The following is a 27,259-nucleotide window of genomic DNA, read 5'->3' as shown; positions in this document are numbered from 1 at the left end:
TTGTTTTTTTTAATCCTTGGTGTGAAACAAAAAACTGATAAATCAGAGAAATTCCAAATTTACAAATGATATAATAGTTTTATTTTGCTACAACAGTGATAGTAATGGTAACAGAAATTATTGTTTTTACTGAAGAGACTGCAACGATATTAAAAGCATTTTTTGTTGATGCAACGAAATTAAAATGATGTACTTGAAAATACGAATACTCACGTTTCCTTTTTTTACATTCCTATACATATTTACATTTTTTTTTTGTTTTGTTGTAAAAAATTACAAGCCAGTCGTCAATTAAAAATGTACAAAGAGACAAAGTTCAGAATAATTTTGAGTGATACTCAGGTTCTGACTCGGCCTCTGCATCGGATAAACTTAAAGATGTTCCCGTTCTTCTTCGTAAACGATTGTCGTCGGGACTCTGCATTAAAAAAAATTATTCTTTAGTAAAGAAGAAATAATTTATAATAGTAAAAATTAGTTAAAAAGTAAAGAATAAATTACCTGATCCAAAATTCCCACTGATGGCTCGGAGGCGTATCCGACTTCATGTGCGTCTTCCTCTAAATCAGCCTCGTATTCTTCGATTTCAGAATCAGAATCCATATCTACATTTAAGTATCGACTTCCTCGCGATACCTTGCAAACCATTTGTGCGAGATCAGTAAAAGTGTAGGAAGATGTTTGCTGACAAGCAGCTTGAGTCTTTGCTCGAAGTATTTTTGCATTCTCTCTATCGGCATTAAATCGTGGCAAAATTCCAACTTTCTGCTGTCCCTCAAAATAAGTTTTACCTAAGGGAACAAAATAATTATTTATAGTTATTAATAAAAAACCAGATAATTCTTTTCTTTCAATTTTCAATTCATTTTCTTTCAATTCAAATTCTTTGCGCAAAAATAAATAATTTTAGTAATAATAACTAAATACAATAAATATTATTACTTGAAGAGAAAAAAATTTAGAATAAATTCCGAATAATGTAAGGAATAAATAATACCATGATGATATCCAACGTCTTTGATTTCATCGAAATTAGCGAATTGCAGTGTTTTAAATTTATCAATCGGTGGTCGTATGTATTCGCAATAATCCGAATTTTTTACTTCCTCCAATTGTCGAACACAGCTGACGTACGCCAATCGCGACTGAATATCAGGCAAATTAGGAACTTTCACGGGTTCTGCAAATGGATTCCACCTTTTCCAAAGTAACCACCATCCTGACAAGGAATCTCCATAATTCGTCAAATCAGTATCATCTTGAGATCCAACGTCAATAGCCAAAATATGATGAGCTCCTTGTCTTAACATCTCGTCAGCTTAAACAAAAACAAACAAAATATGACCGAGTACTATTACTTTTCCCTTTCCCATTCAAAAAACATTTAATTAAAAATTTTCACCTTAAATTAAATATTTTATTTATAATAAAAAAACTACAATGACTTTTATCTAGTGCTAAAAAAAATAATATAAATTCAACATGCTCTGAATAAAGCACAAAAGGATAAATTGAAAAAATTGGGAACAGTGTAGAAAAAGCAGGTATTTTTGAAAAATTGAATTGTGAAACAATTAATGCAAAGCTTATACCTGGAACATTATTAACATAACACCCGTCGACTAAAAGATGCCCATCAACTGGATCGCAAACAGGTGGAAAGACTCCGGCAAATGTCATACTCGCCCGACTATACTTCCAGAGAATACCTGGTTCAGAGAAACTGAACCGTTCAAAAAAATTTTCTTTTTTCTTTTTTTTAATAAAATCAAGCATCTTTTTATCAACGGGAGCGAGCTTTAATATAGAAATCGGTGCAAGAACTAGCAAGATCAAAAATCTTTTTCACCGATTATTTCATTTTTTTAATAAACATTTATAGAAAAAAACAATTTAAATACTAACGATCATAACAATTAGAAAAAAAACTTGTGCAAACTTGTATACCGACCCACAATAATATAATAAAAAAAATATTTCTTAAACATTTCTTTTATATAAAAAATAAATAACGGCAATGTGATTCTTACAATCGTGCGATTTTGCATAGCCACATATACATTAAAAATTTATTCTCCAATCATGCAAACACTACAATCACATCTTTTAAGATAAATTTTTTCCTAAAATATTTTATGAATTTACTGTGAATTATAATAATTTATTTCCATAAGGAAGTATAAATTATATAATTTTGTTCTGTAAAGTAAAATTAAATTTCTATTTCAAATATTTACAGAATAAACATTGGAGAAAAATGTAAAAAAAAACAGTCAAGGATGTTATTTTGGAGAAAAAAATGATAAAAATGAAGTGATTGAGAAATTTGCACAATCGAAGAGTAAAAAAGGAGAATTAGCCTAATTATATAAAATCTTGAGAAAAAAAAGGTTTTTTGTTGTGTACAATTAAAAATTACCTGGAAGGTTATTGACGTACCCGCCGTCTAGGAGCAGGTGACCATCGGCGGGATCGCACATGGGAGGCATATAACCAGACAATGACATCGAACCCCGAATATATCGCCACATCGATCCTAAACACGATTATACCTTATTATCAGTTTCTTATCTTAACAAAATTATTCTCCATTAAACATTGAAATTTTACATTTTTCTTTTCTGCACTCCTTCTTTTGAGAAAAAATAAATTATTCTTTAAATTTAATTTTTTTAAATTAAAAAAAAAACAATTTTCTTTCTTTTCAAATGAAAATAATGAAAATCAATCGATTTCAGTTAAATTTATGAAACTAGAAAAGAAGAATTAAAAATAAAACACGATTCAACTAGCAAACGAATAAAAAAACTAGCGAAAAGAAATACTTAAAAATGAAAATAATATTAAAGTTATATAAATCAAGTTTTTAAAAATTGTTTTTTAATAGAAAAAATAAAAAATAAATTTTTCTCAGCAAAGAGTGGAGAAAGATTGAAAGTGACGAGAATAAACTAAATTCTATCGCGAAACAAAAACCACGAAAGTCTTTGCCCTTCCACTTGGTGAGATTTTTCTTTTGTTTTTTAAAACGGAGAGTACGTCAACAACGAGTTTCCAACTCAGCTCACTCCCGCTAATGAAGCATTAATTCTAATGTCAGTAAAAAAATTTATCTACAGTGCAAATGCTAAAAAATTTTCATTTGAAAACAAAGATGATAAAAAAAAATGAAAAAAAAAATCTTGAAATTATAGAAATCACACACTTTTTTGCAAAGTTTGCAAAAAAATTGTTTTTTCAGCAAACTTTGCGCAAAGAAATTCAACTCGAAAAAACACGAAATCGTATACAGACCGTGTCTATGAATTCTCATACACGATGCCGTTATATCAGTCGTTAATGTAAAATAAGGAAGCCAAAGATCCTCGATGTACGTGTCACCAAATGTCGCTTGTATCGTTTTATTGAAATCCTTCCCGGAGAACATCGAAGTCATTGGATATGTTAAATCCAAAATCTGTCGCCACCATTGAGTCATTTTCTGAAGGGAAATTTTTTTCGAATTAATTATTTTAAAATTAAAGTTCGAATAATATCAAATTATTAAGGATTATATTATACTTAGGAAATTATATCAATTATGATGCAATAGGTTTCAAAATATGAAACTTCTTTCCCTTTCGGGGGGAAATAAATAAATTTATTATTTACCATCGACCATTCTCGAGCTTTTTGTGTAACAGTGACGATATTTTTCTCCATACACCAAAGAGCGCCCATGAAAGCGCCAATGCTAACACCGCCGACCATATCTATCGGAATTCCAGCTTCCAGAATTGCTTTTAACATTCCAATATGGGCCGCTCCTCTAGCTCCACCGCCTCCAAGAACTAAACCAACCGATGTGCCTGTCAACCATCGCGCAAGTCTACTAAAATCGCTGTGAACGTTCGGCTCCGACATCAGAACTTTCGAGTACAATTCATTCTAAAAAATTCAATATCAAAGATAAAATTAAATTTAACGTTTAGAAAATAATTTCAAAGAAAGATTTTCCAACTTACGATTCGATATTGCGACTTTCGGGAGAACATTCGTTTGGGACATTGTATGTGATGATGACATGAAACCCAGGATCTCATATTAAGCCATTGGACAGTGTTCGTTGGTCGTTGACCGCTTTGTTCTTTGTGCAATAATACCAATTCCTTTTGTGTCCTCATTGCTAATCGTTCAACTTCACGCTCAGTTCTTCCCAATGTCGGTGGACGATCGCCCAAACCGACTATTAAAATACAATCCGCCTGTCGCACGCATCGTTGTGTCCATAAAGTGTACGTTGTGTCGCATTGATACAACGAGATTCGATGTTGATCTTCCTGCTGTGCCAGCCACGATGTCAATCGATATTCATTCATTGGCTCCAATATCGCACTTCCCAGAGTCTGCAAAATCACGAAATTTATTCCATTACTTTAAACACTAATTTTTTTTTTTTAATTTCTTTTAAGGGGAAAATATTCACTTTTCGAACAACATCGGACGTTAGTCTCAGACAAGGCCCAATTGCGCAGAGAGAATGATAAAGTTCGTATGTAAACGCAGTTAATGGAACGTCATCGGAGACTGGAACAATGGCAACCGTGGAGAAATTAATTTGCGATGGTCTTGCGTCCACTGTCGCTCTTCTGCTAAAAAACAGAAACGTTAAAAATAATCCTAATTCTCATTCAATAACAATCAAGTTAGAAAGAACTTTGATTGAAATTGATTTTCATTGGAAAATCTTTGATTTCCTAATCAAAGAAGAAATTAAAAAAATGCTACAAAACACAAGTTTACAAAATTAATATTGTAAAGAAAACTCACTGATTTCCAGTTTTTGGCGCCTGTTTCCAAGTGCCAAGGATACGATGTCCAAGTAAATTGATCAATCTCGTGACAACGATTGGATAACGTAACTTAATAACATTAAATAAGCCTTCAGGTAATTTCGCAAGTTCCGAATCACGTACGGCCATAACAGTCGTTGATCTTGGAGTTTGCGTCACCATTTCAACAATTCCAACTAAATCACCTTTACCATATTCGGTGACACATTCCTTTTTTCCATTCTCATAAGTTATTACTGATCTTAATCGACCGCTTAAAACAATGAATGTCGAATCTGATTCATCGCCCTGACGATAAACGGCTCTGCCACTTTCCAGGAATAACCAGTCTAATGCAAAGTCGACCTGAAAGAAAAGAAGAAGAAAAAGAAAATATATTTTATTGAAATTAAATGTTTGATTACGATTTCAATTGTAAACTTACTTGTCTAACGAAAGGGCTCAGTCTTTGAACAACTGTATTTGCAACATGCAAAACAACAGTGGGTCTTTCTCGCATAATTGCGAAAAATGTTTGTTTACTTAATAATGCAATGCGGCTCAAATGTTTCGCTCGGATTGTATAAAAGGAGGGTTCTCCTGTCAGTACAGCTAAACCGCCAACAATTTCTCCCTGATGAGCACTAAACATGTGTACTTCCTCTCCAGAATCCGCACCCTCCGTCACTCGTTGACTTATAATCAACGAACCCGTAACAACATAAACTAAAGCTACATCCTGTGAAAAATAAAAGTATGTAATTCCTGTTTCTTTAGAAAAAAGAAATTTTTTACCTTGTGAGATTCTTCCTTCATGAGATAAGTGCCTGTCGGTACGTCTCGAATTTGAACCTTGCCACCCTGAAGTACGGAATCATCCTCCAGACCAAGTTCCCTGACGAAAGCCTCAATTGCAATTTGAATAACTTGTGCTTCATCGAGTTGAAAAAGTCCCTCATTTCTCGATACTTTTCTACTTGCCGCACTCGGCAACTGTTGATCCGACGAAGAAGTTTGTTGTGACTGAACATTAGATGACGATGCTTTCGGCCAAGGCGAATCGGATTCAGAAACCGTTTCCGATGTTTGACTGAATTGCGAACTCGTGTACGAATTCTTCAAATCCAAATTATTTCTCGACCTAACGAAAAGAAGAAATATAATTTGTTTCATAATTTGAAGAAGTACAAATAAATGAATATATATATATAATTTGAAGAAGTGGAAAAAAGAACCTACCTTCTGCTGACAATAATTGGAATTGGTTGTGTAATCGAAATATTATTCAATTCCTTTTGCAACGATTCCAAATTCTCCGCCAATTCGGAACCAATATTCGTTTCTGCTGTTTGATTAGCAAAATTCTCACGCGTTCTGGATCTAACCGGCGATCCAGAGAAAGGACTGTGCTTCTTTTTATAACTTCCTTGATTAACTAATTCAGCCGATAAGCCGAGATACTGATGCAATGCCGTGAAAGTCACCCTCTGCAATCTCACCATGATAACCTGAATGACTCGAATAAACGCATCTGGATGATCTTGAAAGACCTGTTCGAAAAAAAAATTATCAATTTTCAACAATAGAAATTAATTTCCATCTTTTTATACTAATTTAATACTAATTTACCTCTTGAAAAGCGCTCATTGGCAGCTTGACAACAACCGAATTCTCAACAGCACGCGCTGAAACGGTTTTATATGTACTCGTATGTCCAGTGAGCACATCCGTAAAACTAAGCAAACTGGTCACTGATTCTCCAGTTTTAACTAATTTTAGAGAAATTTGAGATCCATCGGATCCGGTAATATAAACATTGACTAAACCCTGTTGGACAATGAACACATTTTCATCGGGATCGCCGATTTTAAAAAGAGAAGTGCCAGCAGGGAGATTCATTATTTCAGTGTGCTTGCACAATTTTAAAAAGACCGGCTTCTCAAAATGTCCAAACACGCGAATATTCTGGAGAATGTACAACGCATCTGGAGGAACTCTATCACCTGGACCTAAATCTTCCTCGAGATATTCGGCTGGTGGTTCCAGGACCTTTAGAAAAAGAAAAAAAAGTTGTAAATCAAGAAAAAAAGAAGGAAACAAACATTTTTTTCTACCTTCAATTGTTGAGGAACTGTTTCCTTCTTGAGTTGTAGTAATCGTCTAGCAAATCTCATCACAGCTCTTCTTTTTTTGCCTTGGCCCCCGGCCTGTCCGCTTATAGACTTTACTTTTCTTAACATTTTTCGCCCATAAAATAGCACTTTGTCTCGCTTTCGGAAACGTGGCCTGCCACTTCCAACACCGACAAATTCCTTTACTTCCGGAAGAAATTCTTTGTACTTCCATTTTCTCACGACAAACATTCCGATGAGGACGAGTATTAATACAAAAACAATCAGATAAATTATGTGTAAAAATGAATATTGATAGTCTCCAATCACTTGGCCAATCCATTGTGACAATGTGCAAGTTAGAGCAAAATTACTAATGCTCTTAATCACATCTAAAATCTGAAATAAAATAAAAAAAAACATTCAGAAAATAATATAAATAACTATAAATTACAAAAATAAAATATAAAGAGAATACAAAACTAAAGGGAAAGGTATTAGAATGTTCAAGTTACTATTTTTCAAAAAGAATTATGTAAAACGGGTTATTAAATAAAAATTCGAAAAATTAATATTATTTCATAACATTCCTTCCAAGAGAATATGAAACTCGAGAAGTGAATCAATAAGTGCGATTACATTTCAACAGTTCGTATGCTAATAAGAAAAAAATAGACAAAGAATTTACGAATAATAATTAAGTAAACAGAATCGAAAAAACAAATTATTTTTAACTTCAGAATTCATGAATTTTAATCTATTCATGATTTTTACAATGAAAAAAATTATTTACAATTAAAAAATTATTTTATCGCCCTTTTTGAACATTGACAAAATAAACATAATTATTTATTATAAAATAAAATCCACATTATAAAAAGCGGAAAAAAATAGTTAAATATTAAATGATTGACTTAAGAACAAGTAAACAAAACATTTATAGATATGCCAATAAAAAATATATAACTATATACACAAGGTCAAAATAATTTCAATCATTTAAAAAACTTTTCCACCTGTTTCAAATTTTAAATAAATGAGGAAATAATTAAATGACATTGCCTCATCCAATTGTCATTTAATAAATAAAATTCAATTTTTCTTTTAGATATTTAATTTTAATTAAAATAGAATTACCAAAAAAAAATAGAAGAATTATTAACAAAATAGTAAAACACTTACAAACTCCATGATGGGCGTTCATTTCTTCTTTAAAAGGTTCTTTTTCTAGGGCAGTCTTACGAGAAGGTTATAGTAGAATCGTGAGATGAATTCTTTGGGCATGTAATCCACTATAATCTGTCACTTCTTATCTACGCGTAATTAAAAGAAAAAAAAACAGACGACCTTTGTACAATTGTACTTGAGTCACTCACCGTCGCCATTTTCACATTTTCACCCAAATCCCTGAAGTTGGTCCCGTATAAATTATCGATATTTTCTTCAAATTCTTGATTTTCTCCATTTTCTCAATATTTTCTCAACAACTTAAATTTTATTTAAATAAAATTGAAAAATAGTATTTAATTATTAAATTATTTAAATTACTTGTTTACTTTTCCATGTAAAATAACCTCTATAGTGATAGAGAGCTGAAATTGTCATTTTTGTACAATTTTTAACATTATATTTTTGTAATTTTTTTTAAATTTCTTTAACATAAATTTTAATTTTAATCGAGTAAATATATGTAAACTGCTTTACAACAATAAAATAAATTAAAAACGTTCTTAATTAATAATAAACGTCAGATCCAAACTTGTCCAAATTGACATTTCATATGAAAAATATAAATATTGTAAATGTGCCTTTAATATTTATAACAGTCTCATTGGCCTGCTGAATCCCCGCGCAAATTTAAATGCAGCCAATGAGAGGGCTAGCTTCGATGACAGTGAATTACATGGAAATCCCACAAACTACGAAAAACAGTCATTAATTCCTTTTATTATTAGAACATAATTCTAAATAATTTATATCGCTACTGTTAACATATTAATCAACAAAATTAGCTATATCGTCAATTTTTGTTAAATATTCGCGAGTTGTTTACCTTCATAGCAGACGAAATTCTTAGCATTTGGCGCATAAGTTTTCATACTGCGCACAATGTTTTTGTTTTTGTTAGAAATTCAAATCATATCCATATCTTCTTGAGTTTCTTTCAATTATAAATATTTTACTAAAAGCTAAAGTTTTATGTGAATATTTATCAGTTTAAAGAGTGTGACTATCAAAAATTACAAAACTACAACAGATGCAAATGATAAACGGTGAGTTTATAAAAAGTGTTATATTGTACCTTGTTAACGTTTTTATTCACTTTTAATAATAGTACTTGTTTTATAAATAAATAGTTAAATTAAATTATGCTAGTAAATATGTTCATGATATTATTATAATAAATTACTATCACATTATTGAAAGTTCACGTTTAGTTTCGAACTTTTTGAGGTTATAAAAATCTTTTAGTTTTTAGTTCTATATATACAAGCAGAAAAAATTATATATTTTTATATAAATAAAATGTAGTTTTGCCGTTAAATGAATTGATAAGTTCTTAAAGTCTAAAGGTTAGGATATTTTGAAAGAAAATATCAAAAACCTTGCAGATTATCAAACATATATATATTTATATATATACTTTTTTTTATTAAACACAGAATCACAGAGCAAACTGGACATTGGGGTTGTTTTTTTTGGGAAAAGGGCAAGGGATGTTACATACTCCAGTGACGCTTTTCGATTCACGATATCGCGCTCTGTTTATTGTACAAAATCACTCTAAGATAAAAAAAATCATCGAGTTATAAAAACCGTACGAAAATGTCGCTACTTCGTAAATCGAAGCACTGATCACTTTTAATTTTTGTTTTCATTTTTATCCGCAGAAGAAGGATTATTAGTGGAAGTTTTAAGTTTATTTACAAATCAAGGCATTATCGTTATAATTATTTCTACATATGCGTAACTCGCGTGTCCAACACTCTGAACTCCATTATTTTTTTAACCATTTGTGACAAATTTTGTACAATATAATAATAATAATAATGATGATAATAATAAAAATTAATATCTTCTCTCGAGTTACTCGCTGCATTAAATCGATATTTCGCTTTAAGCCAATCTAATAAACTTCAATTATTATCTACGAAATCGCTTTTGTATTTATAAAAAAGTTTTCGCGAATGGCTTTTATTGTTCTCTCTTTCTCTTCTATACATATTTTTTCATTCAAATCAAAATTTTTCTTATCAAACCTATTGATTAAAAAAAAATTGTTTCATCCTCTAGGAGGAAGTAGAAAAAAAAGAAAAAAAGTGACAAAAATTTTTCACTTTTTAACAAGAATAAAATATATCGCGTTTATGTATACAATAATTAATCGGCGATTTCGATTCAAATATAACAAACGAAAAAAATAAATCTAAAAATTGTTTTCCTTTAATTTACAATAATAATTGTATTCTCGCTTTCAGATGAGCAAACAATGTTTCACTGAGCGATTGAGTCAAATTCATTTTTTAACAATATTTTTATTTCATTATCCTTCGCCGGTTAATGATAAAAATTCGATTTTATTCTTATCTCACAGTTTTTTTTTTTCGTAAAAAAATCGAAATTCTATATATTTTTTTTTCTTTTTTTTTATTTAATTAAGGAAGCACCAATCTGTGCATTAAAATGCTATTTACTTATTGCAATAAAATATTGTAAATGTCGAAATATTTGTTTAAAAAAAAAATGCTGGCACGAATATTCCGTATCAAAACCACTTTCTTTTAAACTCTTTTCACAGAGAAGAGTTTTTCTTTATTAATAAAGAAAGAAAAAAAGATTTTTATTAAAAAATGTAAATATTTCGTCTATAAACAGTTTGATCACTGTACAATATTTTTGATTATTTTTATTCTTTTTGTTCAGAAGAAATATTTGTTCTAAATATTGTAATATGTAATGTATAAAAAGCTAAAATTTTGTTGACGAAATTTTTTTTATCTATTCTTATAAAAATGTTAAGTAAAAAATTGTTCTCAGGAAACATTTTTTGTTTCTCGTGTAAAAAAGGGTGAAAATCATTTTTTAAAAAGAGTTATTATTCTTTTTGGAATAAACTTCTTATCCTTTTCAATAAAATTTGTTATTACTAATTTTATTCTTTTTAAAATATTTTCCTTCGTTGAAATAATCAACTTTTAAAAAGTGTATTTATAATAATTGAAGTAAAATATAATCAACTTTTGTAAATAAATATAGAGCGTTGAAAATAATTCTAAAATAGAAACTTGACATTTTAAGTCATGATTTCAAGTTCCGATTCACCCTGGATAAAAAGTTTAAAAGAATGTAGTTGACGGAGTATTTTCTAATATATTTTTTGTGTTCTGATTTTGTTTTTTCTTTTCCTTTTTCATGTGAAAAAGTATCGAAAGCGTTTGTGTGTGCTTGCACCTTACGCTTATGTCACAGGCACGTGAATTGCGATTGTAAAAGTACATTTTTGCTCTTGTATTATTATGAAACTTTGTTTAAAACACGCGACAGCTACTTTCCTTTGCTTTTGACACAGTATTGTATTTTTTTTTTTTCTATAAAGAACCACACGTTCCGATAATTATGGTCTCCTCCACACAATATCTATACGGTTATTGAAGAACAAACGATAGAAAAAAAATAAAAACACATTATCGACACGGAGTTTTACATATAAAACACGGTCATATATTATAATGTCGAGTTATTTTCATTTCAAGGTCGGATAAACTGGAAATGTTAATGTGTGCGAGATATAAATTTTTTTCCCCTCTCATAATAACAACAAAGGAAAATTGCTGGGCAAAAACCAAGTGACAATAATGACGCAAGCGTTTTTCAGGTAAAAATTCATCAAAGATTCAAAAAAGCTAAATTGATATTATCTAGAACACAAGGAAACTAAAATAAACATCAAGAGTCACAAAGTTTGAAAAGAGCGGCGGCAGTCAATATAAAAGACAAACAAAAAAAAGAATTTTCTATCACCTCCCAATAAGTACAATATTGAAATTTTCAATCCTAATCTTTAAAATTCCCTCCTTTTCTCTTCTTTGCCTGTGAAAATAAAAATTGTTTTGAAATTTATTTGAAATTTTGACAATTATTATTGACTGTGATGAGAATTTATGCGTCCCTGATATAAACATCAGGCAAAGAAAAGGTTGAAGGTGAAAATTTCTCTTGACCTCAAATTCCATATTTGATTTCGTCACACACACATACACGCATATATACATATATATGTATATTTAAAAACTGTTTGGGAGTTAGAGAGAAAATAAGTTGTCGAGTGTACCTAAATATTGTAAATTGTAATCCGTACTCCGCGTAAATCACTGACAAAAAAAAGCTGCTAATACCGATAATTATTCGTTAGTAGGTGTAAAAAAACGTAGGTCGAAACCTATCGTTTAGAAAGGCTATTCGTAAATAATCTTAAATCGTTAGTTATTATTTATTAATTATTTTGAATGATTCAAAAAAAAGTAGGATCTTCAAGATTCCGTACGATTTTCCTGGAGGGATGAGAATTGATATGCAATTTGTGAAAGTTTTTTTTAAAAAAATTCTCTAATATAGCCAAAGGATGGTTTCCAACCATTTTTCTTTTTTTCCTTTTTGAAAAATGTTTTCTTTTAAAATATCTCTCCAGGTTTCTTTCTCTTTCTCTTTCTCTCTCTCTCTCTCTCGGCATTTCCCGTGTGAATCTAGATGGTCCACTCCGTGTATTCATTTACTCCCGATTCTCATTCACACACAAGCAAAGTGGAAGCTGATTTTTTTTCTCTCTAGTAATTAAAATCAGTGCATGAGTGTATCTAATTCCTGCTAATTTTTTATCCAATCAATATTTCCCTTGCGAAAATGTGAAAAAAATTCGATTGGAAATTATGATTAAGAAAAAAATTAGTTTAGGAATATTTAGTTCGCGTTTTTTTTCGATTTCGATTGCTATTCTACTTTGACCTCTCGGGAAGATAATCGTCTTTTGCGCTTCATCCTCCTTTCTTGTCCCTCGATGATAAAGAGGTTTTATTTTTTTCTTTTCGTTTTTTTTCTTACTTTTTTTTTAAATTGTTCAATAAGACGTATTCGAACGTTTAGAACAGCAGGAAAGATGAGCGATGTCGAAAAGCCCATTGAGAGCTCTCCCTAAGATACATCGTGGTATGATGACAAGGCTGGTCTTGTGACCAGAATTTCGCTGGGGCTAGGAGGCGCCCATTGAACCTGAACCGGGGCTGGGGTTATTCGGTACCGATGATAGCATTTGATTGTACGGATGATTACTGTTGCACATCACTGTATAAATGTTCTCCACATTACTAAGCTTCTCGAAGAATGGAATTAAATCCAATAATTCTGAATCCGTCATGTCGTCGAACCACGAAGCCACTGGCACCTGTTGATTAATTTCATAATTCAATTTTCAATGCAGAGGAAAAAAAATAAATGTACGAGATTTTTACTGACATCATTTTCTAAAATTAATAATTTTTGGAAAATAATTAACCTTAAAAATTTATATGTAAGAAATTGAAAATTACCAAAAAACAAGTTTTTACTAAATATTCCACTGAATAAATACTATACCAAGTAAAAACAATGTTAAATTAAAATAATACAGACTAAAATCGTACTGAATAAAATTGATTCTTAAATTTAAATTACATACTTTTACTGAATATTCCAGCAAATAAATATTATATCGAGTAAAAGCAATCTTAAATAAAAATCGTACGAAATATAAATACCAAAAATTCCAAAAATAGCAAAAAAATATAAATTCTACTAAATTGAATTAATTTTAATTTAAGAATATTAAATGAAAATTAGTTTCATTTATGATTTCGATAAAATTTTTCGAAAATTAATAAAGGTAATTTTATTAATAATTAATAAATAAAGGTAAAAAATAATGATTAAATGTTCTACTTAATAAATATAATTCAATAATAATTTAATACGACATATTGTCATAATTTCAGTAAATGAAAAGCATAAAAAGAATAGAACATAAAATAATAGTAAAAAGGAAAATCAACAATGGATATAAAATATTAGATTCGAGAACAAAAGATAGAGGCATATAATAGAGAACGTGACAAACTTACAGCATTATCAGGATGAAAAATGTAACTGGCAGGACTGTTATCGACAATAATGATTTGCTGTAAATCCCGGCCTAATTTATTTAAGTCTTTGACGTAATTTCCTCTGTGAAAAACACACGATTCTCTAAATAATCTTGCTCTAAACACTCCCCATCTATCGAGTAAATCTGCCACCGGATCTGCATACTGAAAAAAAATATTACATTAAAATTTTTATAAATAATAATAATAATATTTGCAAATAATAAAATAATTAAATAGTTTTTTCGAAAGAAAAAAATATTTTATTAAAAAAATAATTGTCTTGACAAAGAAATAGATAGAAGAAAAAAAAACAAAACGAGAATAAATAGAAAGTAATAAATATTTACTTGAATCAATTTTTATATAAACGAAACTTTATTTGAAATCAATAATGTATCTTTTAGGTAAACAGCTTTTAATTGACAGAAATAAATAATTATTTTATGAAAATATTTACTCTCTTCGCCCTTAAGAAACGAAATTGAAAATAAATATTTGCGAATAAAATTCTAAGGCAAAAATTATAGGTATGCATTTTAGGAATTTTTTTATTTGACTTCCGTAAATTATTTTTTTTTTTTAATCCATTGTCTACAATATTTACGTAATGTTTCCTTTTTTCCTTGCGGTAATTACCCATTTGTTTATCAACATTTTTCGTCATTTATCTACTTAGAGCAAATGCAATTATATTTTTGTTTATTTCTCGTTCGTAAAAAAAGTTCTTCGTCACTGTTTTGTTTATTATCTTGAAAAAGGTGTTCTTAGAAAAAATTTTCCAAACAAAATTCTCTTACGAGGTAAAGAATTTCGTTTCGAAATTTTCAAGAAATTTTAAAGGAATTTTAATAAGAAATTTTAATAATTCTCTTTTTCGAAAAAAAATACTTTGGTTATTTCTCACCTTTGCTAAACTTGCAGTAAACAAAACACATTCGTACAATTCGCCCATTCTCTGTAAAAATTCATCGACATAAGGCCTCTTTAAAACGTACACTTGGTGTACAGTTCCATCGATTTCAACCGGAACAACAAAGTCCGCGTTGTTGATCGGCTTAAATGAACTATGCACTAAAGTCTCATCCAAATCAATCACCATGCACTTTTTGTGCATATCCTGATGACGTACTGGCGGTAATAAAAATCTCGGCGAGCCAACACCCGGTGGCGGTGAACCACGTCCATCTGTTTGCAATGAGCTTGCTTTCGAACTTTTCGAACTGCCACCACGTCCTCGGCCAAGGCAACAGAGCAAGGAACGCAAAAAGCCCCGACCTCGTGGCTTCTTACTTCCAGTCGCTGAACCATTCGTGGTTGTCTCATTCTCCCTTGGTATTTGTGCTGTAGAAAAAAATTTAAAACATCTTTATTATTATTTTCCACTACATATATCTTTCTATTTAAATGACAACAGAGAAAAAAAACTATTACATAATACACAAACACACCATCTCATTAAATAATCTATAATTGTTGTTACGTTACTGTTACGTAATAAGATCCTGAATAACAATATTCTTATTACACACAGTACCAAGTGATTTCTTCTTTTTTCAATTTTTATTAATTTTAAACTCACGGAAAAAATACATTTTTTCTCCGAAATTAAAAAATACAATTATTAATAATTAAAATAATTGTAAATTTAATTAAAAACAAATTTAATTATTAGGTACTAATTTAGTAAATTGAATCAATTAATTTTTAATTTATTCAAATTGATAATAATTGATGAAATGATTCATTTTATTAATCGATATATAGTATATTTTCTCTTATTTGTATAATAATTTTTTTATAATAGCGAAAATTAATTTTCACCTGCTAAAAATGAGAAATTTTACTTATTTAAATTAACTCGGAAAAATACTTTATGGTATGAAAAATTAGAAATTAACGATGACTGAAAATAAATTACAAATTATGTTCACAAGGTTTAGGTGTGCGGCAACGGGACTGCATCACAAAGCCAATGCCACGAAACTATGAATAGATATTACAATCGATAATTGTCATTAAAGCATGTAAAATTCTAACAAGTTAAAGGGACAATTTATAATTACACGTGCTCCTCGAAAGTTAATAAACTCCATAATTAATTTGACATTTACCCTTTTTTCTCATTCAATAAAAATCATCGAAAGTCAATTCTTTTTCTATATTCAAATTTCGACCCAATTTTGTCAAAAAAAATGTAACGTTAACTGTTATTGCCTAAATTTAATTAATAATTAATTATTACTACTATTATTAATAATATTAATTATTATTTTGTTAATATTATGAATACTAACGATTAATATTATTTTTATCAACAAATTTTATTTTTCAATTAGCAGTCAAATTAAATTTTTAATATTAATCATTAATGTTTAATAATTGTACGGAGTTTTTAATGAAATTACAAGGAAATTATGCAGAAGAAAAAATATTGTTTTGAATTAATAAAGAAAGGAATTTCACTGCTTATTACCTCACTTGATTCAATTAAAGATTTGATTTTTTAAACTCGTTGACAAGGTCGCCTACGATCGTAATAATTATAAAAGATGAAAAATAGGTCATAGAACAATTTAGAATTATTAACTTTTTTTTACAGAAAAAAAGTCGATTCACACTTAAGGGAACAATAGTTTTTTAAAACGTTTTGAGAAAACAATAGATTCAACAGTTCTTTTTTTAATTACTATTGCGAAAACGAGTAAAACAGAAGCTAGTCAACACTAACAAAAAAAATGTAATTATAACATTTTTTCAATTACAATGAATGTGACAATCGATTACTTGACAGTGTAATTAAATTTTCAATTAGAATTTTTAGTCATAAATGAATATTAGAAAACGTTTCACAATTCATGAATTTTTTTTTATGTATAAGAATTTCACAATTGAATAAGAGAAGAATAAATAAAAATTTCACAATTGAAATATTTTATACCTAGGTACCTAGATAAAAAAAATTTCACAATGTGAAATTTAAAATATGGAATTCGAAATTACAGAGAAAAATTTATTTGAAAAAGAAAGAAAATTTTTTTGACCATGAAATTAGAAATGTAAATAGAAAAAAACAATGAATGAGTAAGTTACAAAGAATGAAGAGTAAAAAATCAAAATTTCCAATACAAATCAATACTAACATTTATCATAAAATTCCTTGTAAAATCCACTGGTAATTGAGAATGGTTTAACATGATTTGTCAGCAATTTCATCCGGGGAATATTCGTTGTTCGTAGATCGCGGAAGTAAACATTTCGAACAAAACGAGTAGAAAGTGAATAAAAATCGGAGTAAATTGACACGGTGCCTCGAATAAGTTGAATCATTTTTGTTTTTCAACACACGTCGAATAATTTTATTATTTCTCGACAACTAAACCCCAGAGATCAGCCGAAGTCAGTCGTGGTGAAAAAACAAAAAAAAAGAAGAAAAAAAGAAAGAGAGAAGCTTGTAAAAAAACACCGAATCAAGTACCTAAAGGGACAAGTAAAATAGTTTAAATATAGACACCAGATATATAAATAGAAAAAACTACTAGAAAGTTTCTAAAAACACGTTAAAAAGGTTAGAAAGAAAATTACACTCAGAAACGGTTCTCGCAGAGATAGTGAATGTAAGATAATATGTTAGAATTTCAGCTGAAAACTAAAGCAAGGTGCAGTCATGTCAGAAGGTATAAATGGAATTAAGAGAATACAAATAACCAAACAATTCCCCATCCATGAAACAGAAGAACTAATTTCGTATTAGAAGGTGTGGAAAAGTGATAAAATTAGTTGTAAAAAGGATAAAAATAATTGCAGTCCCGTAACAGGTGTGGACACATTATTGCAAAATTGATCCCAGCATCTGGAAGTTAGCTCAAACGGAGCACCTTACCTTTCTCGTTATTAAACTGCCCTAGCTCGTCATCTCGTGACACTTGGGTGATAATGGACGATGCGTCCATTTAAACATTTGTTGGATAGTCTTCTTCGTCACTGATTGTGAATTCCTGTTGATGCGCGCGCTCGGGATGTAGACACGAAAATTCTTAAAAAGACACAGACACGACACGAAATAACAAACACACTTTCAGATTTATACAGAGACAACATATATACACACAAACACCATCACCATATCAGAGAAAAAGAGAGAAAAAAAAAGTCAGGTAGCTTTTTAACACTTTTGTATCAGAGGGAAAAAGAGGCGCACCTCCTCTCCTTCTTTTTTTCTTTACTCTCGAAACAATATCACCATCACCAAACACCGTTGTCGTCTTCGTCTTCGTCGTCGTCGTCGTTGAGAAAAAAAAAATAATAAAACACAAGTGCACAAGCGACACGCGTGCACACACTTTTACACATGCATTGAGAATAACACACACATGCACTCGTGTTAAATCAGCAACACACCGACAGTTCCAAGGAGTTCCGCTCCAAAACCCAAAATGGCGTGTCGCGTTTTGCTCCTTTTCCAAAGATGCACTCTGCGGAGACGCCTCAAATTCAAGGCCTCACAATAACAGCAATGAATTTCTTATAGTCTCATTATTATTGACATCACTTTTTTCACTTATTGACAGTTTCAACACTTGTTTTTCAATTATCATTATTCGAAACTTTTTGACATATGAGTTTATTTTTTTTCTTTAGTAGAAAAGAAGAGAAAGCCTGAGAAAAACAACGAACTATTCTCTCTATCACGGAATCATTGTTTACTTCAACTTTTTGCAAGTTTTTAATATAACACGCTTACGCTCTTAGGAGAAATTTTCTTTTTTTCTTTTTTTTCAAACCAACGATGTCGATATGAATTAACGTTTTTCAATCCACAGAATCCGATTTTAAATTATCACCTGTAATTCGTTCACTTTGAAATAAATAACAGATTCAATAGACAAATCCCCACTGGCAGGTTTAGTGACAATACACAGTCAGTTTAATTGCACAATTTACAAAATAATACCAAAAGTTTTGATTTCTAAAAAAAACGGACATGTAGTTCCCTGAACGACGCACATGCGCACTGGTGTTTTTTACTACCACCATCTTTCGGAAAACATGCGTAATTTTCCTTTTGATCGACCGGTAAGACAGTCTTTATTGTTGTCGGTCGGTAACTGTCCTGTCCCATTTGTAACTAAAGGCGCATCCACAAGTATTCGACATATTCAATATGATTTCAATGTGAAACTGACTTTATTATGACATAACCTCTCAGTAACCCGAAATCTGCCAATCAGTGTGCTTTATTTTTTGCAAAAAAAAGATAAATTAAAAATTTTCAAGATAGACTCGAGATGAGATAATTAAAAATTGGCGACTTTTAATTCTGTGATTTTAATTTAATTAAAACACTTTTTTCCTTACTGTTTGTGGGATATTTTATTATTAATTGTTCGAGAAAGAATTTTTAATAACAAACATTTTTTTTCAAAACTTAATAATTTCATTATTTATAATCTTTACGATTGTTTTAAATTCTACAAAGAGAAAAAAAAGAAAACCGTTTGTATGCACGTGGTAGTGAAAAATCTCAACGTGCGCGCGCGTGTGGCTATTAATTTCTGGTCAATTCCTAGAAGAGCCAACAGTGCTACGGTGTTTTGCAAAGAGAAACAGTTCATTTTAACTTCATCAACTTCATTGAATAAAAAACGCAGTGGAATTTTGATAATGGCAGATGTACCCCTGCATATGGGTAATCCACGTAGATCCTCATACGGATCGTATAATGGAAAAATGTCTGGAATCGAGAGTAAAACTCCGTTTTTAATCGGAGTTTCCGGAGGTACAGCCAGTGGCAAGGTGAGTCTATTTTCTCAGACTCATAACAAAATTTCTCATCATTGATCCTTAGAAATTAAAAACAAAATGACACCCAATAATTTTCTCTCTAAAAAAAGAAAGAAAAGTTTCAACAAAATAATCTTTTCTTTCTTTTTTTCAATAAATGTAAATTTCTACCATTTCTGCCATTTCTCGCAACATTGCATCTCATCCATTTCCGTATTTTTCTAATTTTATCAATCGATTTTCTAATTATCATTTCCTCATTACGTAACAAATTAAAGATTTTAATTAATTCAATTTTTAACTTTTTTTTGTTGCAAACGTATTTTTTTATGTAGAGAGAGAAAGTTTATTTTTTTAGAGTATACAAAGTATGATTCATGTTTATAAAAAGATTATAGTTTGAAATATTACACGTTGTATAAACTGAACGCTTCTTGGTATTTATGATAAAATTAATTTTGTTTTGATTATTTGTTATGTAGTCGACGGTCTGTAAACGTATAATGGAAAAATTGGGGCAAGTTGATAAAGATCATGATCAACGGCAAGTTGTTTGCATATCGCAAGACAGTTTTTACAAAGACTTATCGCCTGAGGATAAATTGAAGGCCGAAAAGGGACAATTTAATTTCGATCATCCAGACGCATTTGATGATAGTTTTATTCTTCGAACTTTGGAGGATATTCGCGCCGGTGTTAAGTGCGAAATTCCTGCCTATGACTACAGAACTAACAGTTTGTAAGTTTACTTTCATTTTATTCTCTTTCAATTGAATTTTTTTATTCGTATTTATTAATTTTTTTATTTCTGTCCTGATCCTTTTGCTTTTATTCAATTTATTTCTGATAATTAAAAAATACATTTTTTTGTAAATTATTTTTAATTTCTATAGGCATTACAACAAGGTCTTGGCATACAATACGAACAAGCACAATAATTTCCAATATTCCGATTAGAGACAGGAACCTGCTAAAAATAAAGTTTTTTTTATTATTTTTTTCGTGAAAGAAAGGGAAAATATTTCAGAAGTTTTAATTAAACAAACAAAAAGTTGAATTTTTTGTTGAAAGAAAAATATTTTGAACTTAAAAGAAATAATATTGAAAATTCAAAACAAGGGAAAGTTTTTGTTTTCCAAAAAAATATAAATTATCACAAAATAGTAAAAATAATAGTAGTAATAGTAATCAAAGAAAGAAATTAAAAACTTACTCGTGATGATTTATTTTTTCGCCTTTTAGAAAACTTTCGTCGGGGTGAATTTTCCAGGGGTTGTGAAATAAAAACAGGCATAATCACTGGAAAAGGAGGATAAGCAGAATTTTCTTCCGAATTTTTAAAAAACTTTTTCAATCTTTCAAAAAATGATTTTAATTGTCCATTTTTTTTTGTATTTCCCGAGAAAAAATTTTTCAATCTTGTTCTAAAATCAGGAGGAGAAGAACCAAATTTTCCAAAAGCTTCCAATTTTTTCTCTGATATCACAATTGAAATAATCGCCAATAAGAAACAAAAGTATTTTTTATTCATTTTAAATATTTTTACATTCTATAATTTCTTTTTTTGAATTTTGTATTTTTTACTCAAAAAGAATTTCGTATTTAAAAGAATTTATTTAGAGAGAAAGAGAATTATTTTTTCTGCACTAATCGAACAAAATTGTACTTTGAATTCAGTTCAAATGACGAATTGAAACAAATGAAAAATTATTATATATGCCAATGCTTGTGACATGCATTCTTTAGCGTAAACAGAAAGTTAAACAATAAACAAAATATTACAATGAAACGCATTATTATTGAAAAATACGTTTGTTTTATTTTAAATTTACTTTTGTTTCCTTCCGGTTTTTGTTTTGAAGAAATAAAATTCTTGAAAGATGAAAATTCAAGAAATATTTATTAACAAATTTTTTTGCCTTTTTGTATTTATTTCGCATATTTTTGAAAATGTTTACAATTTATTTTTTTTAAATATTGAATTGAGAATTTTCAGAAATTTAATTCAAATAAAAAAATACTTGTTTTATAATTTTTTTCTTATTGCAAAATTAATCGTTAAATTCAATGTTTTATTAAATATTAAATAAATTTTGTTCGTTCTACAGAATTAAGGATCAGATCACGACAATATATCCTGCTGACGTTGTTCTATTTGAGGGAATTCTCGTGTTTTATCATCAAAAAATAAGGGACTTGTTTCACATGAAATTATTTGTCGATACAGATTCTGACACAAGATTAGCGAGAAGAGGTAACATAAGGAAAAGATTAATTTTTAATTTCTCTTCTTATTTAATAAAATATTTATTATTAATATTTCTTTTTTTATTTGAAAATATTTTTCCAGTGCCAAGAGATATTAAAGAAAGGGGGCGAGATTTAGAATTTGTCTTGAATCAGTACATGAATTACGTGAAACCAGCATTTGAAGAATTTTGTTTACCTACAAAAAAGTTTGCCGACGTGATAATACCCCGTGGTGCTGATAATACAGGTAAATTATTATTTTTATACATTTTCTTTTTAAATCAATTTTTTTTCATTTTTTTAGAAAATTTTCAACTTCTTATTAAATTAAATTATATATACTTTTGCAGTATAATTTAATTTGATACTTTTTAATATTATTTATTACTATATAATTTTTTATTTTATTTTTTAATTTATATTATTTATCCTATAGTATATTGTACATATTATTGTATTATATTATTATTTACGTAATATTGTAGATAATTCCTAAAAAATATTAATGTAACTGAAATTTTTCGTCTCGTTTTTAAAAAATTATTTTTATAAAAATGTTAATTAGTAAAATAATTGATTTCCATGAATCACAAAAAAAAAATTCGTTTGTGCTTAAAATTTCAGGAACATTAATTTTTGAAATTTTAGAATAGATTTTTAAGGTGTTCGACAAGAGTAATTTTTTTTCATTTTCTTTTTATAATTCAAAATTATTAATTTACATAACATCCATAGCTTTCGTTTTTAAACGAAATATTATTTATTCAAAATTAATTACTGATATCGTAATTAGATAATAATTAATTATTGGCAATATTTTAATTTTGCTTCAGTATTTTGTTCATATTTGGCGTTTTTTTAACATTAACAATTTTTTTCTATTTCAAACAGAAATTAATTTTTATGATGCGTCATAAAAAATTCACGCGCAAAATTTTGTTTATCATTTACAGCGAAAGCTTTAAAATGTTTAAAAAGTATAAAAACTATTCGTATATCCTGTCGTCACTGAATCATTCTGCATAAAAGATATACTTGTCATGGAAATAAATAATTAAAACGCTTAGTTACTTTTTTTACTTAACTCTTGTTAAGTAAAAAAATTATTTTCATTAATAATGTAAAAATATGTATATTTATAGAAGAAAGTAACTATATTTTAAATATAACTTACCCATGGCTATAATTTCTATAGAAACTAACTTTTAAATTACACACTTCTGTCTTTGAATTAATTTTTCAAATTAAATAAAAATATCTGAAATGATTCTTCCAACTAATCAGAATTCGTAAAAAATGCAAGTTTCCTTTTATTACTTTTTGAAAAGTTATCGTCGATGTAAAATATGTTAATTCTTTGAACTTGATTCTATTTGGAAATAAATTTTTTTTCTTTTAATAATAAAATTTTTTTCTACTCTAAAAAGTAGAGAATAAAAAAAATTTAACGATTCTTTTTATTTTAATTGAAAAAACTAGGAAGATTTTTGTAAAAGACTAAATTTACATAAAGCAAAAAAAAGTGAAGTTGTAATTTTTATTTTCTTTCGGAAAATTAATTCAATTTCAACAGAGGAAAAATATCATAATTATGTATAATCTAATATTGCTGTTCCTTAATGGGTGCTGCCCGGTGGTTGAGGTTTAAATTTCTTCTTAATCTACGAGAGCACTGACGTTTATCAAGTTAACACGTGACAAGTGAGCCATGAATTTCGTTTCTTAACAAAAAAACATACATGGTTTGGTTGTTGTATGTTTTCAGTGGCGATAGACCTTATAGTTCATCACATCTTGGACATTTTGCGTTTCAAAAAGGCTGATCCATCGTCCGGGCAGCATCCATACATCTACCAGCACAGGCGTACATCAACATCATCTGACACCCTCAGCAGATGACTAACTTAAGCCAAAAAAAATATCAAGGCTTAAAAAAAGTCGTCCTTGCATTAATATTAATTTCACGATCGCATCTTCGTCGACACAAACATTTTTCTTCATTTCAGAATGAAAAAGAAGCATGACATTTTTATTCAGTAAACATAAAAAAGAGAAAGATAGATAGAACAAAAAAAATACTGCTCGAAAACTGCCGGCATTTTGTATACAATTTTACAATCGTAACTATTGTTAATAATAAATAGTAGTGGAAAATAATTTTTGATAATAATGATAATAAAAATTGAACAATATCAATGAAAATAATTCAATAATATTCAATAATAATGAATATAGTGTTAAAAATAATAATTGTATATTATAACAGTAAAAATAGTCGTATAATTAAAATTTTTTATATTTTAAAATTGATTTCCTGAAAAATTGTTCCTCGGCGAAGATGCTATCGATTTTGCAATGCCTACTTTAGTCGAAAGTATTTCTCTACAGTTTTACAATGTATTCAGACTGATTCATTTGTAGGGATGTTTTTACACTGTGTCTTTTTACAAGACAATTTTTCTTTTTTTTCTCTCTCTTGTGTTTATTAGTCCGCAGCTATTTGTCCGACGACTTTGTATCTGCAATTTTTTGCATTCCGAAAACTCGCTAAAAAATTTACGAGGTGATAAAACAAAACTCTTTTCTATTATAAAGAGTAATTTTTCTTTTTTTTTCTTTTGTAAACCATTTCTTTTTTTATAAATAATCAATTTGAAATTCTTGAAATGAAAATATTTCAAATTTCGCAATAAAAAAATTGCGTAGATTCGATTCTCGCGAGCGTTTTTATTTTTATTTATTTTTTTCGTTATCAAATAATTAGCTAATAAAATTTATCTTGTTATTATGATTTTTAAGTGAAACGTTTATTTCTGAAATAATATTTTTTTTCCTTTTTATTTTGAAATATCCGTTTTTTCGCGTTTTGAAAAAAATGAGGATTTTATTTTTCAAGTTTTTTATAGGGTGTTACATTCCATAATTAGATTCCAAACTAATTAAAATGAATTTTTTTCTTGTAAACTAATATTGATGAGAGTTGAAACTAATTTCCATAACTTTGAAAGGAAATAATTGTTTCATAAAATTGAAATGAATTTTGTAAAATATAAATGAGAAAAAAGTTTTCCACAAATTAAATGATTTTTTTACAAACTAATTTAAATTCGAAGAATAAGAAATAAGGACGGAAAGTTTAACAAATTTTAGAAAAACATGAACTTTTAAAATTATCGCATTTTCATAGATATTGTGAGCATTTTTAATTTGTAATTTTTTTGTGACTAAAATTATATAACTAAACTGTCGGACAAATAAGCTGATGAATCTTTTTTTTTTTTTTTTGTCTATCAGCCAATGCAAATTTCGAATAGTTTATTTAAAAAATTTTGTTTCTATCTTTAACTTTTAGTAGTAATCTTCGGTACTTACTTTCCATGTTATTTTATATAATTATATTCTTATTATGATGTTATCAAAACTATATATACTAAATAATTATTACAATATGTTTACAATCAATAATACATTTAACTTGCAATCATTTTTTTAACAAAAACAATTTTTTTCTACACAATTTATAATTATAAAGAGAAATTATTACATTTTTGCACAAAAAAGAAACACCGTTAAAACACTTAGAATTTTTTTTAATACATTTGTTAAAAACATATTGTTTATAAATTTATTTCAAAAAAATTTTGCCGTCTTCCTAGAATAAAATAAATTGTAATGCATTTTTTATATAATGTGGTTTAATGAAAAAATTAATATATTGAAGAAAAAAAACGATTCTTGTTATCGACTTTTTTTTATGAATCGTGAAAATGTGTCGACAGGATATTTTATTAGGGAAATGTTCAATTTTTAATCAAATCTCATACTATTATTAATTCCCACTGTTTTTGTCAATATAGAAAAAAATATATTTTTCCTTATTATATATGTTTGTCAATACGAAATATAAATTGAGTTTTTTTTAAACATTTTGTATTAAGAGCAACAATGAAGTATTAAGGCAGCATAATATTATTATACACTGGAGAAATAAATCTGTAATAGATGGATAAATAAAAATATTTACGCTCAAAGCTTTCAATTATTTTTATCTGCAAAAAAGTAAAACAATCAGAAAAATAATTTTCCGATAACCTGACTCTTGACGAAAGAAAACATGATTTATGACTTTAATTTTACTATTTTTTGCTAATGATTGAGAAATTATTTTTAATTACTAATTAAAATATTAATTAAAATTAAATAAAATGTAAATTGTTAAATAAATATAGTAATGATAAATAATATTAAAAATTTTTTAAATAATTTTATTGAGAAATAAATAAAAGGAATTAATTTTACTTTTAAAAACATTTTGGACATGTTATGAAAACTATATGGAACAATGGAATTTTCATTTTTTTTAAAAACAATTCTATGATTAGAAATACGTGTTAAAATGCAAGAATTTTTAATTTTGCCAAAAATTATTTTAAATAATAGTTGAAATATTTGGTTAATATAGAAAGTTTTTATCTATTTCAATTTTCTTTTTGTTTCAGTTGCAATTGACTTGATTGTTCAGCATATAAAAGACATTCTTCTCAAACGGAATAAAAGAGAAATCGTAGAAGCTGAAAGTCCGCTGCCTTCAATCAAAAAGTCCTTCAAGAGGCCACACTGACATTAACAAGTTTGTTTATTTACTTTTTTTCTTAATTTTTCTTTCTATTATTGATATTTTTCTTTAAAATGCTCATTTGCCTCGAAATAACAAAAAAAAAAAAAAAAACCGAGAGTCAAATCAAAAGCCTCTTATAAGAAAACGCCAATTTTAATTACTGTTAAGCAAATTTTCTGACAAGAGCACAGAGATTATTAAATGTTTATTATAACGTTTTTCTAAAAAACAAAATTGAAAAAACGTCTTTTTTTAAAAGCGTGTCTGTCATATTTTTTATCTGCTATTAAAACTATTAGAGATTATAATTTAACCAAATTTAATGAAAATATTTGGAGATTTATAGTTGAATTTACTGACAAATTTGGTTTTTAATAAGTTAAATATTGGTATGGCGGATGATTATTTCTGTCATTTCTTATTGTTCTTATTTCCTAATTTAAAATTTGAATAATCGTATAAGAGAAAATATTCTCAAAAAAATATAACATAGAGAAAATTATCTAATATAAA

At 28.3% G+C, this 27,259-nt stretch overlaps 4 protein-coding genes across 13 annotated transcripts; 1 reads left to right on the top strand and 3 right to left on the bottom strand.

Moving 5' to 3' along the window:
- Window positions 1-58: 58 nt before the first annotated feature.
- Window positions 59-9,914, bottom strand: LOC122499349 (neuropathy target esterase sws). 7 transcript variants are annotated; one of them, XM_043607646.1, is made up of 16 exons: window positions 8,105-8,384; window positions 6,926-7,321; window positions 6,441-6,860; window positions 6,051-6,361; window positions 5,607-5,952; window positions 5,257-5,550; window positions 4,810-5,177; window positions 4,466-4,631; window positions 4,005-4,385; window positions 3,652-3,927; window positions 3,295-3,481; window positions 2,420-2,536; window positions 1,593-1,709; window positions 998-1,318; window positions 502-791; window positions 59-418 (listed from the first exon to the last, which is right to left on the bottom strand). In XM_043607646.1, exons 1-16 carry the CDS (start codon window positions 8,111-8,113, stop codon window positions 317-319), a joined length of 4,101 nt encoding a protein of 1,366 aa, XP_043463581.1. In that variant the 5' UTR covers window positions 8,114-8,384; the 3' UTR covers window positions 59-316. The 7 variants fall into 7 exon arrangements, with proteins under 7 accessions (XP_043463581.1, XP_043463582.1, XP_043463587.1 ...); XM_043607647.1 differs by having other exon boundaries at window positions 4,466-4,628; window positions 8,105-8,382; XM_043607652.1 differs by lacking the exons at window positions 6,926-7,321; window positions 8,105-8,384 and adding an exon at window positions 9,910-9,914 and having other exon boundaries at window positions 6,441-6,496.
- LOC122499355 (uridine-cytidine kinase) lies at window positions 8,885-26,975 on the top strand. 3 transcript variants are annotated; one of them, XM_043607660.1, is made up of 6 exons: window positions 8,885-9,195; window positions 19,574-19,890; window positions 20,361-20,617; window positions 21,987-22,132; window positions 22,229-22,375; window positions 23,894-26,159. In XM_043607660.1, the coding sequence occupies exons 1-6, from the start codon at window positions 9,180-9,182 to the stop codon at window positions 24,025-24,027; spliced, it is 1,017 nt and encodes a 338-aa protein (XP_043463595.1). In that variant the 5' UTR covers window positions 8,885-9,179; the 3' UTR covers window positions 24,028-26,159. The 3 variants fall into 3 exon arrangements, with proteins under 3 accessions (XP_043463595.1, XP_043463597.1, XP_043463596.1); XM_043607662.1 differs by having other exon boundaries at window positions 8,910-9,195; window positions 19,665-19,890; XM_043607661.1 differs by lacking the exon at window positions 23,894-26,159 and adding an exon at window positions 26,628-26,975 and having other exon boundaries at window positions 9,165-9,195.
- Window positions 9,529-19,119, bottom strand: LOC122499356 (carboxy-terminal domain RNA polymerase II polypeptide A small phosphatase 1). 2 transcript variants are annotated; one of them, XM_043607664.1, is made up of 5 exons: window positions 18,496-19,119; window positions 17,978-18,130; window positions 15,002-15,438; window positions 14,074-14,259; window positions 9,529-13,361 (listed from the first exon to the last, which is right to left on the bottom strand). In XM_043607664.1, exons 2-5 carry the CDS (start codon window positions 18,045-18,047, stop codon window positions 13,170-13,172), a joined length of 885 nt encoding a protein of 294 aa, XP_043463599.1. In that variant the 5' UTR covers window positions 18,048-18,130; window positions 18,496-19,119; the 3' UTR covers window positions 9,529-13,169. The 2 variants fall into 2 exon arrangements, with proteins under 2 accessions (XP_043463599.1, XP_043463598.1); XM_043607663.1 differs by lacking the exons at window positions 17,978-18,130; window positions 18,496-19,119 and adding an exon at window positions 17,238-17,470.
- Window positions 20,683-21,631, bottom strand: LOC122499360. Its single transcript, XM_043607667.1, has 2 exons — window positions 21,092-21,631; window positions 20,683-20,848 (listed from the first exon to the last, which is right to left on the bottom strand). Exons 1-2 carry the CDS (start codon window positions 21,407-21,409, stop codon window positions 20,759-20,761), a joined length of 408 nt encoding a protein of 135 aa, XP_043463602.1. The 5' UTR covers window positions 21,410-21,631; the 3' UTR covers window positions 20,683-20,758.
- Window positions 26,976-27,259: the final 284 nt, after the last annotated feature.

This window comes from Leptopilina heterotoma, unplaced genomic scaffold (genome assembly GCF_015476425.1).
Source record: "Leptopilina heterotoma isolate Lh14 unplaced genomic scaffold, ASM1547642v1 Lhet_167, whole genome shotgun sequence".
In the NCBI taxonomy this organism is placed as follows: domain Eukaryota; kingdom Metazoa; phylum Arthropoda; class Insecta; order Hymenoptera; family Figitidae; genus Leptopilina; species Leptopilina heterotoma.
The sequence above is the reverse complement of the archived record's forward strand: the minus strand, read 5'-3'. Positions and strand labels throughout refer to the sequence as shown.